Below are 18,590 nucleotides of genomic sequence, written 5' to 3'. Positions count from 1 at the left end.
TCTCTGCTCCCCATCACCCACATCAGCCTCTGCTCAAGTGCAGCGACAGAGGATGAGAAATGAAGAGGAAAAATTCACCTCTGGGGGCTGGTGTTGTAAATGATGGATGTTCTGCAGAGCTCATTTGCCCGGGGTGTGGTGTGGACCAGCGGCGTGCTGTGCTCTCTGAAGCATCTCTTCTGTTGCCTTCTCCCACTGAAAAGCCACTTCACTTGCAAATAATCAAGAGATAGAAGGGGAAGAAAGATTAAATCAAGCATAAAATAAGCAGGAAGGAAACAAACCACAAGTGAAATCCAATGTTCTCTAAAAATCTGAAGTTTATTCATTAGAGTTCAGTGAAAGGAACATTCATTTTAAAACACAATCAATACATTAAAAAGTTGAAAGGACTAGTAGCAATGAGACCAGAAAGAAAATGAAATAACCCCAAATTCAGACAAGTTGGTCACTGGGGAGGAGCTGCCTCCGGTTGGGACAAGGGGAATTACTATATTTCTTTAGAACCAAGAGGCTTTTCTAGCCTTTAATCCATCACTTCACCCAAGTGGAGCCTCCAGGAGGACTCAGCACCCAGAGAGGAGCAGGAAGCCCCAGCTGGAGCGGGGGGAGCCTTAAGGGGCAGAGGGAATGTGGAAGGCAGCGCGGGCCGGGGCGCCCCAGGAATGTTGTGAGTGACCTGCCCACCCGGCCCCGTGCTGGGAACCCACCTCAGCCAAAGCCAAACACCAGGGGGTGAGGAGCTGCTCAGTTAAAGACATACAGATCTGTGCAGAGCCGAATGTCTCGGCAGCACTCGCCGTCTCTGCTGGCGTTGGCCGGGGGGAGAAGGGAAGAACTTGCTTTGGGCTGTAATCTTTTAGCTTTTCAGCATTTAATTTTCTTGCTGCCCGTCACTGTTTGACTCTGTTCTTGTCTGCTCCATTCAGCACCGCGGCCTTCTGCAGAGAAGCTATTTCAGCCCCTACCCCCTGTGCAGGGTTGCAAACTCGGCAGGGGCACAGCTCCTCCAGAGTCGAGCAAACAAAGCAGCACATTCATTCAACTAAGCAAAAAACACAAGCAAGAAGAGCCACATGAACTAGTGTTGGATCTTATCTTATCAGAAGCTCCCCTTGCATTCCTGATCCCAAAATTCAAGGTGGCATTATTCAGGAAGATGCTTTATTGGTGCTGGCAATGCAGGCAGCTTGGAGCTGGAGCTCCCCAGGCTCCAGCCTGGCACGGCAGGAGAGGAGGAGAGGGTGGAAAGCCCTGTTAATCCCACGTGGATCCTGGGATTATGGCAAGAGCAATCCTCAGACATGGAACAGGCAAAAGCCAAGCTCCCAGCCCGGCCAGGGAGCGCCAACGGGAGAGGAAATTCACCCTCGGCTTCAAGAGCATCACCATGCACCAACCCAGAGCATCTCCTGCCCGGGGAGTTAAGTAAAGCCCCAGTTGGATAAAAGAATTTAAGCAGACAGAGGGGGAAGCTCCGACTGAAATCTGTGGGTTTTCCAGTTTAAAGACAATATTTGAGGGAGAAATCACCAGAATCCACAAATTCAGATTAAAAACAAAGCTTAAAAAGAAATAGCAGCTGACGAGTGTGGCGAAGCTGCCTGAAAGCAAAGATGTCGCAGCGGTGTGTGCAGAGAGGGGTGTTGGTAACGGGGTTTCGGAGCGGGCTTTGGGAATGGAGTGGAGCAGGAGGTGACAGGAGGTGACAGGAGGTGACAGGAGGAGCGAGGTGGTTTCCTTGCATTGCACGGGCAGTGGGAGCAGCAGCAGGAATTGCCTTTTCTCCATGGGAAGAGGTGAACCACACCGCTTCACCAGACACCGCACGTGAGGAAAGGAACAGTCCGTAAAGATTCCCCATGAATAGAAAATGCCAAACTATACAAAAATAGATAAAATCGACCATTTTCTTATGTGTATAAAAACAAACAAACAAACAAAAAAACCCCCTAAAGTCCCCAAAATGCAATACAGAATTACTTGGTAGACTGACCCACTGTCAGCGGTTTCATTGCAAGTTAACAGCCATAATTCATCCCTTTGAGGCAAAACCTTCCACATATTCCATGGGTTCCTCAATGGGAGACTTCCTTAATACCTTGGCAAGACAATCTGAAGCCCTTTTTCATTAAAAAAGCCTCCATTACCACTCTCAGATCTGAGTTCCTCAGGTAAGGCAGTATTTGACTAACGGCTGGATCCAGATCAGGACCAGAAGCTCTCTTCCTATCTATCCTGGGACAGACGGGTGTTTTAGGAAGAGCAGCACATTAGGCAGTGAAATCCAATCTCTCTACAGCAGTGATAATTTACAGGCTGGGTTAGCACATTGGAAACTCTTTATTTCTTTGGGTTAATGGAGCAGAATACGCCAATAATCCAGCAAATGAGCTCCAAAAATGCTTCTGGAAAACTCATTTAAAACCAATAGGTTTTTGCTTCATTTAGTTCCCATCCAATTAAGGGGAGAAACCTTTGGTATAAAGTCAGATTATCAAGTCTTGGCTGTATTGCTTTCACCCACTCGAGTCTAGAAGCTGTTTGCACTGAGCCTTCCCACGACGTACCTACAACCAGAAGGATTATTCCTAGAGACATGCGCTTGTAACGGAACATTCATTTGAGCACCGAGACACTTCCACACCTCACCAAGACTTTGGCAAAGGCTGCACCATGGAGACACAAAATGCTACAAGAAACCCACGAGGTGCCTTTGGTGACACGCTGAAATTAAATAGCAATTAAAACCCCATCAAGGAGCTGCTGTCAGGGCAGGCAGAGGCTGTGAATGCCTGCGTGGCCAACCGTGCTCTCCCCTGCAGGCTGGGGATGCGGAGCAGGAGCGGCATCAGGAGCCGGGTTTGTCCCATGAAATCCTCTCTGGATGTGCAAAGGGATGGGAGGAAAGGAATGTGGCACAGCGGGTTCCTGCAGCAGGACTGGGAGGGAAATGCTGGAAAACTCAGGTTTGAGCCCATGGATACAGAGATGGGCCTGCTCTAAGCTCAGCAGTCTGCTCAGGGGTGAAAACACAGACATAAGCAGGTAAGCAAAGCCTGGCTTTGCCTTTCCCTGCTCCTTCAACACACACAAGGACAAGGCAGTCAAGAATCACTTCTCAATAAGAAATACCAGCACCTCATTTTGCTTGGGGAGGGAGGGAACCAAACCCCAACCAGCTCCTTGTGCCTGTAAATCCGGCGATGCCAGGGAGCTGCTGAGGTTCCCAACCGGAGCCACATCCCTGCAGGGCTGCGGGTCAAGGGAGCAGCAGGAGTTGGCAGGAAAAGCGAGTCAGGGCCAGGAAGAGCTGCCCCTTGACCCGCACTTTGCTCCAGAGAGGGGAGAAAACACCAGAGAAAACTCTGGAGGAAACTCGGGCATTTCCAGTTCGTGATTATTCTTTTTAATGCTACAAATTCTGCTGCAAAGAAAAGCAGAAACGGGGCAACTCAGGGGAGAACAAAACCCATCATCAGGAACTGAATTAAAACGAGGATACAGAGCCTGGACAGGAGGAGGAAGCAGCTTTGAGAGTCATGGACAGGGAGGTTTGGTTTAGAGAAGTGTTTGAGATCGTGGAGTGGGGACACGGGAGATGCCTCGAGGACCAGCGGCCTCAAGCAGATGTTTGCAGGAGCTCGTCTCAGCTCATGTCCCTCCTCCACGCACCTTCAAACAGGAAAACCAAACCCCAAACCTGCAGCAACCTCCAGCTCTTCTGTCCCCTCCAGCCAGGAGGAAGAAGCCGTGAAGCCCAGCTGAGGCTGTGTTACATCCCAGGTTAGGCTTGCTCACATCCTGTGTTCCAACCAACACAGCACTTTCCTCGCACGAGTTTATGCAAAGAAAACCACCATCAAGTAATTGAAATTAAAGAAACCAACCCACAAACCTTCCTTCTGCAGGAAGTAACAACATCTGCAACTTCACAGCTACAGGCACGAGGCAAATTTAGCTTATTCCAAAGACCTCATCCCTGTGCCCATGGCCTGGGAGAGGCCAGGAGCGTGGGACAAAGCATGGGAAAGGTTTCAACTGGAATTCCACACTGTGAAGACAGACCATGACAAAGGAGGGAGCGACACTTTGTTCTTAAGAGGGACAGCACATCTCTCCACGCGTGGCATCTCTGAGCAAATCAAAACTAGACCTGGGGACGCGACGAGCACACACACATCAGCTCCTGCTCTCCTTGGGACCAGGGAAAAGGAGTAATAAATAGAAGCATAACTGCAAAGTTCCCCTTTTGGCTGAGTCTCCTCCATCCTCGCTCTGGAAACAACATCCCTCCTCCCCAAACGGAGGCTGAGATGGAAACATTCAGCGTGAGCCTGAACCAAAACGTTTCACCAAGAAGAGGAAGAAAACCCCCCCAATTTCCCTCAACAGCTTCCCCCAGGCTCCAATCCTGCAGGAAACCCCCAAACCTGCCACGGGTCCATTCCCAGCTCTCATTCCAGCAGCAACGTGAGCGTGCGCGGGGGCAACAAGAAGGTGCCTCAGTGTTAACACACGAATCCCGCAGGTGACTCCGAGCCCTGGCAGAGCATCCGCAGCACCGGGAGCATGGCCCAGGCTGCAGCGGAGGAGCTCATCAGCCCAGGTCTCATTTCGAGTCACTCACGGATTTATTTCCTCCCTCCCTTTGCAACCGCTGCCGCTCCCTCCCCGGAGCAGCTACTCGGGGTCGGTGCGGCTGAGGGCAGCGCTGCGGGCGCCGGGGGGGGCTCTGCCTTTCAGGGGCTCCCCGCAGCGCTCCGGGCTCTGCGTGGAGCCGTTGGGATGCTGCGGAACGCCCTGGGCGATGCCCACGGGTTTGCACTTGCCGCGTTTCTCCGGGGAACAAGCGAACCCGAAGCTCGGGGGCAGCTCGGGCTCTGTTCCGCCCGAGGGTAACAACTGGGGCAGGGTTTTGGTGGCGGCTTCTCCGCGGTACCTGTAGGAACCGGCCGCCTCCCGGGACCACCTCGCATCGGGCTGCAGAGGTAAGTTGCAGGGCCTGAGTGGGTGCCTGCTCAGCTCCGGCTCCGGGGTCTCCCCAGAGATGCTCTGGGAAAGAGGCAGGAAAGGGGATACAGAGCCCGGCTGCTCCGGGGGCTCCCAGGCACCCTCCATGGCGGCGGCCGGAGCGAAGCCCCAGAGCTCCATCCCCGCGTCGGGGTGGTGCTGGAGGTGCTGCAAGCCCGGCCAGCTCAACCCGCCATCGGGAGCCACCAGCTCGCCCTCCTCCTTGCTCCGGCTCCTCCTCGCTCCGCTCAAGTCCTTTCTGCCCCCGTCCCGCTTCGCCCAGAGCCGGCCGGGCTGGGGGCCGCTCCTGGCGGCCTGGGGCTCGGCGAGCTCCAGCTCCAGGCTCTCCGTGTCCAGCGACCGGCTCCTGCGGTCCATGGAGAGCGGCGCCATGGAAGGGCTCAGCCCATGCAGGCGCAGGTGCCGGGGCAGGCTGGTGACGCCCCAGTCGCAGCTCTGGAAGGAGCCCGGGGCGAACCCCGGGGACATTCTCTCGTCACATTCAGCCAACGACTCCTTCTGCCCGTAGCCGTCCTCAAAGGCCTCGGCAATGTCCTCGCCCGCAGTCATGTCAGGGTGCTGCTCGCACTCTCCTTCTCCTTCCTGCTCCACGTCGACCACGTCGAAGGTGACCATGGTGGGGAGGGCAGGGAGGTTCTGGGTGAAGGAGGAGCCCGAGGCCGAGCTCCCCAGGCTTTCGGACAGGCTGGAGAAGAGGGTCCCGCTGCTGGCGAACTCCACCAGCGCTTGTGAGAAGCTCACGGCGTGCTCGGGCTCGCTGCCCGCCTGGGGCTTGCTGCTGGAGGTCTCCTCTCCACCACCATCCTCGTGCTCCAGGAGCCTGTAGCCAGGGAACATCCCTGCTTTGGCTGGGGCTACGCCGCCGTGGATGGAGCCCCCAAACAACCCACAGTCTGGGTCCGACTCGAACCCCGGGTTGTTCTTCATGAGCTGAATAAGGCAACTTCCAGCTTTTTGGCTGTTGTAACAGTTTTCTGGACACAGAGTCCCTGGAAAATCCCTCCACTCTGGATTTTCAGCTCTAGTCACCGAACCCCCACTGTTCCCTGCCCTGTTTGGGGCATGCGAGGCCACTTGCTCACCACCAAGGCCACTCTGATTCTTGCCACTCGAGCTGGCTGCTCTGGTTTTACATTCAACACACTGCTTCTCAAGAGGACACTTCTCCTTGCTGGAAACATCAAGTCGTTTCAAGACCGGTTCCCCCTGCAGCTCCCAGAACAGCAGCTCTTTCTGAATGGCCGCCAGCCCCTCTTCTTCCATCTCCATCACCCCTCTTTTCTGATCGATCATCTGGATCAGGCTCTTCTCAGCGGGGAGGCGGAAGTCCAAGAAGTAGCTGAAGATCCCGGGACGTGAGATTTTGCTCTCGAACAGGGATTCCTCCCCGTGAGAGGGACTCATCAGCGCGTCGAACTCATAAAGTGCATCACCGCTGTAACTGTCCCGGGGAAGACGATCCTTCTTGAGCTCACCCAGCCCATCCCCGGCTTCATCCTCCGGCCCCGGCGTGGTGGAGTCGTAGTAACCCTCGTCACTGTTAGGGGCAGACTCTTGCTGGTCGCTCTGTGGTGTCAGGAGGTCAACACCATCCATCGCATCCCCTATGTAGGGGTGGGCTTCAGCCTCGTGCGAGGCGTGGGTCTCCAGGCTGCTGCTCGACACCTGGGCTCCGTAGCTCCTGTCCCCTGCCACGTTGCTGCTCCATAGCTGGTGGAGGTACTCCTCTGCCTCCTCGGGTATGGCCATCTCCTCCCCACCGCCCTGGTAGGTGACCAGGCAGGAGCTCCGCTTCGCAGCGTCTCTGCTGCGCTCCACAGAGATGGTGCTCTCGGCGATGTCGGGCTCGGCGATGTCGTCTCCGCACCCCGTCAGGGAATCGAAGCTCTTCAGGGACGTGGCATCTCCCAGGATGAGGCTCAGCAGGTCCCCGGAGTTGAGGCAGGGTGGGTCGTTGTCCATGAAGTCCGGATGAAAGGCCAGCAGCATGTTACCATGGTCAAACTCTGCGCAGACAACAGCGTCAGCCTCCGATTTTGTATCCAGAGCATCCCTCTTGCCTGGCGCTGTCACCGTGTCACCCTCGGAGCTGCCCTCAGCAGCAGTCAGGCAGCCGGGCTCAGCCTCCCCACACTCACCAGCCGTGCCCATGAAGTGCTCATCCTCCGGGCCCCCCGGGCAGGCTGTGCCAGGAGGGACCGGACCCAGTCCCCTTCCCTCCGCAGCCCCTTGGCTCTCCACTGCCCCTCCAGGAGCTCTGCCGGCCTCCTCGGCGTCCCCGCTCCCCTCGAGCAGCTCGGCTTTCTCACACTCGGCCACTTTGCTCTTCCGGTGACGCCGGATGCTGCTAAAAAACCCTTTCAGGCCTTTTTTGGGTCTGAGAAAAGAGGATTTATCTCCATTGGGCTTTTTCTCACAGCCCTCAATGCTCCCTGGCGGCGAGCCGTCCTGTTGGCCAAAATCAAACCTGGCGCTGGTGTCTACGGCCACGTGAGCGCTTTGGGAGCTCGGCAAAGGGCCGGGATGTGGATCCCTGCTCCCCTCCGCAGGGCTTTCCAGCTGCGCCCCACCACCCTTGTCGTAAGCAGCACTGCTGAGCCCATCGTGGGTCTTACATTTACTGAGGCCCTTCTTAGAGTTTGCCTTGCCCTGGCCTTTGCTCCTGCCCCCGAAGAAGCTGGGCAGCGTGCAGATGCTCCTCTTCCCTCCAAACAGCTTGAACGCCGTCTTCTTCAGCTTCCCGGGCGCCGGCTGCGGCTCCGCGGCTGCGATGGAGGCATTGCCCTGCTCCGGGAGCTGGTCCCTGCTCTCCTCCCGCTGCTGCTCACTGCCACAGGCCATCGACTGCGTCCCGGTCCGGGCAGGCTCCTCCGGGCAGCCCGTTTCCATGGCAGCTGCCTGGGTTGGGTGCATCTAGCTGGAAAGGGTGACTTTGGGAGCGGAGTCCTCTTCTGGGTGCGGAGGTTGAGGCATCACAGCTGAGCTAAAGCAACGAGAGAGGGGAGAGAGGTGAGGAGAGGGCAGCGGGTGGTGCAAAGCTTGGTCACCAGCTGGAACTGGAGCTGCAAAAGCCTCCAATGGCCACTTGGCTCCTTCCATTCCTTAAAGTGGGCATAAAACCATCACACTGCTTGAATGCACCAGCTTAGGAGTGCAGGAAAGCCACGTGTCTCCACTCAGCAGCATTCCCGCTGCCCAGGGACAAGCAGGTCTCACCCCTGAGCCACCTCCCTCCAACCTCTTCGGCTTCCCGGCCTTTTTGCCACCGGGCTCAGGTACCAGCCACCGCTGAGGGGGCAAACACAGGCAGGGAGCGGGGTCTGGCACCCGCCAAACCCCAGCCCAGCATTCCCAGACCTAGCACCAAGGTACAGGGAGCATTTCAATGGGGAGCTGAGCCAGTATACAGCCCCTGCACTGAGCATGTGCCCGGGAGGAAAGCTGTTCTAATGCACTTGTTAGGGTTTTTTTTTTTAAGAGGATTTAAATTGTTTTTCAAACCATCTCTCCAGCGAGAGGGGATTGCATTAAAAACATCCACAACGAACCGCCCTGATCAGATTATCTCAGGAGCAGAGAGAGGGAGGTTTTAAATCTGATCCGGGATCGATGCTGGTAACAGGAGAACTAAAATAATAACATTTCATTTGCAAACGTGAGGTTGGAGACGGTAAATACACCAAAAGGCCAGGCTGGACACAGGGGCTTGGAGCAACCTGCTCTAGTGGAAGGTGTCCCTGCCCCTGGCAGGGGCTGGGGCTGGAGGAGCTTTAAGGTCCCTTCAACGCGAACCAGCCCAGGTTGCTCCAAGCCCCGTCCAGCCCGGCCTGGAGCGCTCCCGGGGCCGGATTCTCCCCAGCCCCGCTCCGCTCCCCGGCGCCGGGCCCTGCGGAGGGCGCGGCGGGACCCGGCTCCGCGCTCCCGAGCGCACCCGGGGCACGGCGCGGGAGGCCCCGGCCCGGAGCCGCGGGGAAGCGCCGCCCCCCCCCCGCGCCGGGCGGCAGCGGCGGCCCCGGGCCCGCCCGCGGGAACCGCGCCCCCCCCCCAGCACTCACCAGCGGCGCGGCGGGGCCCGGCGGGGCCGGGGCGGGGCCGGGGCGGGCGGCGGGCCCCGAGGCAGCCCAGGCCGAGGCGCCGCCGGGTCCGCGCGGCCGCCCGGCGCGGCCCGAGGGGCGGGGCCTGCGTCACGGCGAGGGCGGGACCTCTGTGACGTCGGCGGGGGTGTGGCGCAGGGCGGGAAGGCGTGAGCGGGACCGGGTCCTAATGCCCCACCCGGCAGTGCCCGAGCTCACAGCACCCATTGATACACACTCAGAGCACAGCAGCCATTGCACACCCAGAGCTCACAGCACCCACTGCACACCCAGGGCACAGCACCCACTGCACACCCAGAGCACAGCACCCATTGCACACCCAGAGGTCACAACAGCCACTGCACACCCAGAGCAGAGCACCCATTGCACACCCCCAGCTGAGCAGGCAGGCAGTGAAGACCCTTCCTCCCCCCAAAGCTCCATGTGTTCCTACAGCCACACGCAGTCCCCACGCGGGTGTGACAGCATGGACACCCCCCAAGCAGAGGAGACACCCTCAGCTCCTCTCGTGCATGGAAATCCACAACAGATTTGTCCATAAATGAGGCAGAAACGTGCCTGTATTTTGCAAACCAACAGTCCTCAAAGATCCCAAAGGCCCTGTGCCTCTGCCCTTATGGTGCTTCTATTTGGGATGCAGTTAGGGCAGCGTGGGCTAAGCCATGGGGGATGTATTCTGCTGCATCCCAAAGCAGTCCAGAGCGGTGTGGTTTATCCATCAGCTCCTGGCTGTGGGAAGAGCCAGAAAAGCTCCTCCAGCCAGTGAGGGCAACCCTTCATGTTGTCCCCATTGCTGGTCATGAGAGCAGGAGTGATGGTGAGTGGGAGCAAGTGGTGGGCAGCACCCCTGCCTGGATGCCCCGCTCCAGGCTGAAATTCCCTTCCAAAGGGTGCTGGGCTCTTCGACTAAAAGATGTCTCACGAAACAGGGCACAAGAGTTTAATAAGAACATTTTTAATTAAAAAACACTCCCTGCCCAATCACAAAAAACTCTTTGGTCATAACGTGAACTCGTTGAGGTGAGTAAGATGATGGTTAAAGACAGAGCTGGGGCTCTGGGGACAACTCTGGCCTCTGGCTCTTATCTCATCCCCTGCCTGGGCTTTGCACTGACATGGGCCTGGGGAAGGGATGTAGAGGCCTGGTCGTGCCTCCCTCCATCCCGCTCTTCCCCAGGAGAAGAGGAGGTAAAAGCAGCCTTTGCTCCTCTCTCTCTGCTCTCCACACCTTTTCCCATCCCCTTCTCCAACCAGCACCAACTAAAGGTATAAAATCCTTCAGTAAAGAGGGTTTAGGGTCAAGCCCAGCTAAACCAGACCCTGCTCTAGCATCACCCTGGTGCAGACCAGGAGCTCAGGTCTCTGTTTTCTCCTGCCCTTCCCATCTTTTCACCTGGGCACCGCTTTTTGGGGACACCTCATAAGCAGAAATGACCCTGTGATGACAAATTCAGGTGGTTTCACACTGGGCAGGTGTCAGAGCAGCTTTTAATGCAGGTGCTCGGCACACGCACAGGCCAGGCGTCCCTCACGTGGGTCATGGCTGGTGTTGGAGGTAGTTTGCCAGCACCGTTGGGATCTCCAGCTTCCCGAGGGAGTGCAGGTGGGCAGCCGGCTTCAGGAGGCGCCTCATGGCCAGCCGGGACTGAGCCAGCAAGGATTTGGGATGAGCTGTGCAAGGAGAGGAGGAAAAAGGAGATAAATGGTCACCTTCAGGACACATGACCCTGCTCCCCTCCAACACAGGCACGATCCTAAGCAAAGGACAATAACAACAATGACAATTATAATAACAATAATAATAATAACTTAATAAATGAATAAAACCCAACATCTTTGCTAGGGCTGGCTACACCTTGTATTGAGCCCCAAGCTTGTTTCATGGGAGCTGGGCATGCAGAGAGGAATCTTCCACCCTCATGTGGAACTAAGTGCAGTTGTTCTGGACAGAGGCAGTACAGGAGAGCCAACGCTGACCAGCAGAAAGGAGGGGAATGGTGAAAAGCAGCCCCTAACCCAACAGATGAGGGTGGTGAGGCCCTGGCACAGGTTGCCAGGGCCTCAGGTAGCATGTGTATCAAAGCCACAGCCACTGGTGGTAGACCTGTTCTCCATAAACTTGTGGTGTCCTTCTCTTGCTCTGTTCAGAATTGGAGACTTAGTTTTTTGGCCTAAGCACAGCAATCACTGGGGGAGAGGAAGGAATAAGAGTTCAGAGTAAAACAGAGATAACACTCAAGAGTTTAAGAGACCCACTCAGGCAAGTGATGCTGCAAAGGGAGTTGTAGGAAGTAAAGGGAAGGGGAATGTGAAGGAACTTGCACCCAAACAAGGAGAATGAATCCTCACTTCCAGCCCCGGGGCCACGCTCACAGGTTACCTCTCGCCTGCAGCAGCAGCTCCAGGCCCTCGCTGTGGGCTGCTGCCTCATACACCGTGACATTGGGCAAGTACACGTTGGCTCCAAAGTCAATGAGCAGTTTGATGAACTCGCTCCTGCAGCCGTGCCTCAGGCAGGTTTCCAGCAGAGTCTTGGGCTCCTTGATGTGTGCAATCACGCTCTCCTCGGTGCAGTTATAGTTGGGATCGGCCCCGTAAAGCAGCAGCCTCTTGAAGCACTCCAGATGCCCGTATGCAGCAGCCAGGTAGAGGGGACCGGAGCAGGCCACCGAGTTGGCCACCCACTGGGGCAGCCTGGCCTGAACGTTGGTTTCCGCGCCGTGGTCCAGGAGCTGCTGCAGGATGTCCACGTTCCCGTCCCGCGCGGCGATGAGCAGCGGGGAGCAGTTGTTGTAGATGCTGCCGCAGGGGCTGGCCCCCGCCTCCAGCAGGACCTTCACGCACTCCCGGTGGCCGTTGCTGACCGCTATGAAGAGCGGGGTCTGAGCCTTCACGTCCAGGCTGTCCACCTCTGCCCCGTGTGCCAAGAGCAGCCTGATGCTCCGGGCACAGCCTCGCGTGGCGGCCAGGCGCAGCGGCGTGCTGGGGATGCCCCAGCCGCTCTGGCGGTTGATGACCCTCTTGTACCTGTCCTGGGATAAGAGGTTCTCCAGGGTTTGGTGGTTGTCCTCAGCTACTGCTCGGTTCAGCTCCTCGCTATCTCTGTTGTTGTCATCGTCGTCGTCTGCTTTGGGCTGGAGCATGGAGAACATTTTCGTGATGTCCATGAGGCTCATTTTCGTTGGTCTGTCTCCTGTGTGCCGCTTTCATCATAAAAGGAAAAGCCAAAGATCTATGGGACAACAACAAAAGCACCACCACTGGGTTAGGACCAGCCCCTGGCACTGGCACCATCCTTTTGTTATTGTGTTTTTATGGACAAATTCAGGAGGATTCTCAATTTCTTCCCCAAAAGTCCCTGTGACACACCCCATGGTGTGACACACACAGAGGCCCTCAGTGACATGGGTTAGTGGTGGCCTTGGCAGTGCTGGAGAACGGTTGGACTTGATGAGCTTAAAGGTCTTTTCCAACCTGAATGATTCTATGATTCAAAAAGACAAATAGCATCGGGTTGTGATGCTGCTGACATGCTTATGGCCTCCACGGGTGAGGAAATCCACGCTGAAGGGCTAATATGAAGGTCATTGCTGTAGCACATATATGGGCTGCCTCCCTTAAAAAGCTGCGATTGAGAACATGCTGAGATACCTGAATCTGGTGTTGCAGTTCAGATGCTGCATGTGGAGCTCCCAGGCTTTTTTATCTCTGTAATCATTTAATGTTGTACTGTCAGCACTGCAAGAACTTTACACCCTGCCACCTTCGAAGGGGTTGGGTTTCAAAACAGGAGATGAAGTGAGTATGATGGTGGCCAGTTTAAGGATTTTCAGCATCACCCTTCCTGAAACAACACTGATGTTTGGGTCCAGCAAACCCTCTGCTCCCTCTTGCCTGCTTGAGCGGGGCTACAAGAAGGGCCTGACAGTGTTCAAGGCCAGGTTGGACACAGGGGCTTGGAGCAACCTGCTCTAGTGGAAGGTGTCCCTGCCCGTGGCAGGGGGTTGGAACTGGATGAGCTTTAAGGTCCCTTCAACACAAACCAGGCTGGGATTCTATGATTTCTACAGTGGGGTAGCGGAAGGTGAGGAGACACTGAACCCAATGCATTTGGGTTCAACGCAAGACACTCAGTGCAGGATCCAGCCTCAACGTGGCCAAGCGGCAGTGGGAAGAGGAATGTGATGGCCGGGCCGGCACCTGAGCAGCTGGAAGTGCCGCCGCTGGGAAGGGCGCTGGAATTCCTCACCCCTTGGGTCACATCTCGGGTTTCCCTGGGGAGCAGCGGCAGAGCCGGGTGTCCCCGGGCAGCTCCAATCCTGCCCCGGGTGAGGCAAGGATCTGCACTGAGCAATTAGCCTCTTTCTGCAAACGGAGCAGCCACAGGAGGCTCGTCCCACATCTGCCTGCGAGGCAAGACGCGCAGGCTCGCAGGAGCCCCAGCACGAGGCCACGCTGCAGCTTGGTTAAGTAGGTTAAGCGTAAGGGCAGCAACTGACAGCAGAGCTCTGCTGCGCTTCCACCGGTCACACTAACCCAGACAGGTTATATAGAAGTTATGACATTACTGTTATTCATTAGACATGCTGCTGGAGCGAGTCCAGAGAAGGCCACGGAGCTGCTGCGAGGGCTGGAGCAGCTCTGCTCTGGAGCCAGGCTGAGAGAGCTGGGCTGGGGGAGGCTGGAGAAGAGAAGGCTCCTGAAGGGGAGACCTTAGAGCAGCTCCAGTGCCTAAAGGGGCTCCAGGAAACCTGGAGAGGGGCTTTGGACAAGGGATGGAGGGACAGGCCAAGGGGAATGGCTTTAACCTGCCAGAGGGGAGATTGAGATGAGCTCTGAGGCAGAAGCTCTTCCCTGTGAGGGTGCCGAGGCGCTGGCACAGGGTGCCCAGAGAAGCTGTGGCTGCCCCATCCCTGGCAGGGCGTTGGAACTGGATGAGCTTTAAGGTCCCTTCCAACACAAACCATTCTATTGTTCTACAATATAACAAGCTCTGGAGCTTTGGAACCCCCCCACCAGCGTGGCTAATGGAGTCGGGGTTTTATTGCGGATTCAATTCAAAAAGGCAGCCCCGTTATATTCCCAAGGGAAATGGACTGGAAAAGTAATAAACCCACAGAACACACAAACACACATCTCCAAAGGGATGTTGCTTTGACAGTGTAAGTGCTCACATGGGGAGCTCACAGCTGCTCCTCAACCAGAAGAGCCCAAACCAGAGCTGACGGGATGGAAGCTGTCTGTGCATCTTCAGACACCCCAAAAAGAGGTTATGACCAGAGCTGAAGATGACAGAGAACACACCATTTACAACTGGTTCCCAGTTACCTCCGGCTGCCCGATGCTGCCTGGGCAGCGTTACGCTGGTGCCTTACCTGGTGATGCTCAGAGCCAGGGCTGGCGGGGCAGCGGTGGTGCCATGGCCAGGTCCTCCCTCGGTTTCAACAAGGGAAAGGAGAGAAAAGAGAGGATCCTGCTGTGGTGGGATGGACGCTGTCTCTGTGCAGCCGCAGCGGCGCAGGCTGTGGAGCTCACAGCTGAAATGCCACCGCGGGCAGACGGGCCGGGGCGCGGGGGCTAATTTTAGCCCCTCGGGGGTTTTATCTTACCACTTCCATTCTTGGAAAGCTCCCCCTGGGTAAATATAGAGAAGGGCAGCGAGGCGGGGGGGCTGGGACAGGTGCTGGGGCTGCTCGGCCCGAGCACACACAAAGTGTTTGTTCCACCGTTCCCTTGCAGGAACTGCAGGGTACCGGTGGTTTGAGCCCCCTGCCCGGGCAGCGCGGTCCCTGCTGCACCATCAGCCTCTATGTTATCACGGTCACTGCCAATCACCCACATGGATTCCCTCTTAAGCCCTCTCCCAACTGCCCATTCCTCTTCCAGAGCAATACAAACAACCATTTGAAACAACCAGAGTTGTTTATTAAACACAAGGAGGACAAAAGGTCCAGGTTTCTCACCCAAGCTGCTCCTCAGGCTTCCCTCCCAGCTCCACCTGCCAGAACCAACCCCTGCTTTGGCTCACCAAGTTCAGCAGCACACAGGAAGGCAGGAAGGCTTTACAGGGGCAAACAAAACTACAGGGAGCAGCGTTGGGGCTGCCTTATCAAAAGCTGTCAGCTGGTAAGTGCAATCCTACTTTATCCAGTTCCCTGTAAACCTCTTCCAAGCTTCCCGGTGGTGGAGCAGGAGTGGTGTGACAGTTGGAGGCAGCGCTATCAGCAGGGCGAGATAACAACAGGGGAACCAAATCACCCAGCAGAATTATCTCCACTGCTGCAAGAAGTAAAATCAGGGCTCTGCAAACCATTTGTGATGTCCCCAGAGCCACCACCACACTCACAGTTTGTGGCCACACTGTGGGAAACATGGAGAGCAGGACAACAGCCAGCACTGACAGGATTGAAACTTCTGCTTCCTCATAGTTTCGCTCTCTCCAAATTCACTCAAAAATAGGGTACCTCAAAAAGGTCAATTTTCCAAATCGAGATGGAATTGTGGAGTAGGAAAAATGTGGATAAATGTCAGAGCAAAAGCAGGAGTTCAGGGTTTATCGAGAGTCAAGAAGCTGCACCCACAACAGGGATGCTGCAGGTAGAACTGCCAGGTCTGGCTGGAAACCCCTGCAACGAGATGCAGAAATAGAAGCAGCAATTAAAAATCCTGTGTATTATAAAGGGAAAAACAAGGGGATACAGACAACAAATTAATACACATTAGAAAACATGAACTGTAGGGAACTGAGAGATGAAAGGAAAATCCTTGAGTGGAAAATGTAATGATAAACTGCGTATTCCTTTGTTGCTGCTGCTGTTTAGTTGTTAAACAAGAAAAGAAGCCTCAGAACCAGCTCTTTAGTAGGGAGCAGAGATTAAACCAAATACTAATGAAGCAAAAACGATGAAGCATGCACTGATAAATCCACCCTCAGCTGGAAAAACTTGAAGTGACACCTCGCTGTGCTCCCTGAACAGCCACAGAACTGTGTTAAGTGCTGTCCTGCATGAATATTTAAATCAGCAGATTCAGATAAACCCCAACCAGATGAGTATGACCCGTTTTGGAGAAGCTTCTCAACACTTCCAACATCAGGGAAGGAAGGAGAAGGCTTCAGCTCCTGCCTGAGCTCCAAGCTCTGGAGCCACTGGCTGACCTGACCTATGCTCCAGGCAAAGCAGCTCCTTTATCAGCTCTTCATTAATTGGGGAAGAATTAAAGAGCAGAAGTGTATTTAATGCCAATCAAGAAGGTTTTTTGGGAAGGCAAATCCGATCCAACCAAGTTGCTTCCATTAAAAAGATTATAGCTATTAACACAGCTGAGCGAGGTAATGAGCTTTCAGGTTTAGCACCCCTAAGCATTCCAATTTAAAAGTTTAGTGCTAACCAGGACCAAATAAATCATTTTGCAGGGATTAAGGATTTACTGACAGCCCCCACGGTCGGAAACACACAGTTACTGCATGGGGATGCCTCTGCCTCCTGCCTTTGAGCTGTAAGTCACAGCCAAACCACAGCAAAGCCTTTGAACTTGGGAATTTCCTCCATGCCGATGGAAACATCTGCACATTCCCAGCACTTCTCCTGCCTGCTGCTGGCCACCTCCTCACCACCCAGCCTGGAGCTCCGGCAGCAACGTGATTCAGGGATCAACCACGAGAGGGCACGAACACGCACAGACCATCCCTTCCTGCAGCAAACGCACCCACAGCAGCTCCAGGGCCCCTCCTGAGGCTCTTCACAGCTTCATGGGTGCATTAATCACAGTCACAGCCTGGTTTGGGCTGGAAGGGACCTTAAAGCTCATCCAGTTCCAACCCCTGCCACGGGCAGGGACACCTTCCATTAGAGCAGCCCTTAAAAAACACCCCACAAGCCTTGAATAATCCTCCTACAACGACTCGAGATGGAACCTGCCCCCTCGGAGCCGGAGTTTGCTTCCACAGGGAAGTTTCAAATCCTCCTCATGAAGATGCTGTCAGACAGTGCTTTCCCCAGATGTAAATTACAGCTTTATCAATTGCAGGCAGTGTTAATGCTAATAATCCAATTAAGTGCAAGCAAGGCTCATTTAGATACATGAAGGATTTCACTGCAACATTAAGAACGTTTAAAATTAGCAAGAAGGAAGATGACTCTGAAGCACCTGGGGACTCAGAATCCCCAAGTGTTGGGTGTATTTTTTGCCTCCAAGTGCTTATTTTACAGCTGGTTATTAAAACAGCCTCCATTGCTTCGCCAGGCACAGACTTAAACCATTTACATGGATTTACCAATCCAAGAGGCATCCAGAAGCATCTCATAAAGCTTTATAAACATCAAATCAACCTACATCACCTCATTCCTCTGCTGTGCAGAGCTGGATTTAATTGTAGGGCTGGAGTGGTGCTGCACAGCTCTGAGTTATCACAGCACCAATTCCCATCTTGGTTATCCACACGGGGCATATTTTGTACCTATAATCACCCTCTTCCTTGAGGATTCTCCCACCTGAGTTTGCACTCAAACCCACCTTGACTCACAACTGAAGTGCTGATTAAAAAGAACTGGATGAAAGAGCATTTTTAGATGATACCATCAGCAGAGGGACTGCAAATTCTTCACTCAAAGCTGTCAGGAAGAAATCTCTTCACCAGGTACCACGCAGCACCCACACGGGTCAGACTTGATTCCTTACAGCAGGCCAGAAGAAAGGTCTCCTTGATTCTCAGAAAGCTTTTTGAGTCAGCCTGGAGCCACCTGTAAAGAGATTTATCCATGAGTGATGGATAGAGAGCTTTCCAGGAGGAGGAAAACACTGAAAAGGTATTGGGTTTTATTATATAAAGAAAAATCTGATTTAAGGAATCTAATTAAAAAAATCAGAATAACAAAGTGTACAGAAGATACTAAGATTTAATACAGCTTCATCAGTGTTATTACTTCTGGTTGTTTGGGGTTTTTTTAAAGACACTGTACTCAGCCCCTCCAAAACCAGGGAGGTCACCTGGCTTCTGGTCTGTGAGAGAAAGGGAAGCGGGACCCGAGGCTGGTTTGGGTTGAAGGGACCTTAAAGCTCCTCCAGCTCCAAACCCCTGCCACGGGCAGGGGCACCTTCCACTAGAGCAGGTTGCTCCAAGCCCCTGTGTCCAACCTGGCCTTGAACACTGCCAGGGATGGGGCAGCCACAGCTTCTCTGGGCACCCTGTGCCAGCGCCTCAGCACCCTCACAGGGAAGAGCTTCTGCCTCAGAGCTCATCTCAGTCTCCCCTCTGGCAGGTTAAAGCCATTCCCCTTGTCCAAAGCCACTCTCCAGGTTTCTTGTAGCCCATTTAGGCACCGGGAGCTGTTCTATGGTGTCCCCAGAGCCTTCTCCAGACTCAACAAGCCCAGCTCTCTGGGCTCAAGCACACACTGCTGGGTCATGGGGAGCTTCTTATCAACCAACACCCCCCAAGCCCTCCTCAGGGCTGCTCTCAAT

The 18,590-nt window shown here is 54.8% G+C and overlaps 2 protein-coding genes across 2 annotated transcripts; both read right to left on the bottom strand.

The window, feature by feature from the left end:
- Window positions 1-302: 302 nt before the first annotated feature.
- Window positions 303-9,215, bottom strand: AMER1 (APC membrane recruitment protein 1). Its single transcript, XM_030498205.1, has 2 exons — window positions 9,090-9,215; window positions 303-8,017 (listed from the first exon to the last, which is right to left on the bottom strand). Exon 2 carries the CDS (start codon window positions 7,945-7,947, stop codon window positions 4,684-4,686), a length of 3,264 nt encoding a protein of 1,087 aa, XP_030354065.1. The 5' UTR covers window positions 7,948-8,017; window positions 9,090-9,215; the 3' UTR covers window positions 303-4,683.
- Window positions 9,216-10,665: 1,450 nt separating this feature from the next.
- Window positions 10,666-12,319, bottom strand: ASB12 (ankyrin repeat and SOCS box containing 12). Its single transcript, XM_030496807.1, has 2 exons — window positions 11,509-12,319; window positions 10,666-10,799 (listed from the first exon to the last, which is right to left on the bottom strand). The coding sequence occupies exons 1-2, from the start codon at window positions 12,302-12,304 to the stop codon at window positions 10,666-10,668; spliced, it is 930 nt and encodes a 309-aa protein (XP_030352667.1). The 5' UTR covers window positions 12,305-12,319.
- Window positions 12,320-18,590: the final 6,271 nt, after the last annotated feature.

This window comes from Strigops habroptila, chromosome 9 (assembly GCF_004027225.2).
Source record: "Strigops habroptila isolate Jane chromosome 9, bStrHab1.2.pri, whole genome shotgun sequence".
NCBI classification, from domain to species: domain Eukaryota; kingdom Metazoa; phylum Chordata; class Aves; order Psittaciformes; family Psittacidae; genus Strigops; species Strigops habroptila.
Note: the sequence above shows the minus strand (reverse complement) of the source record. Positions and strands in the feature narration are given on the sequence as shown.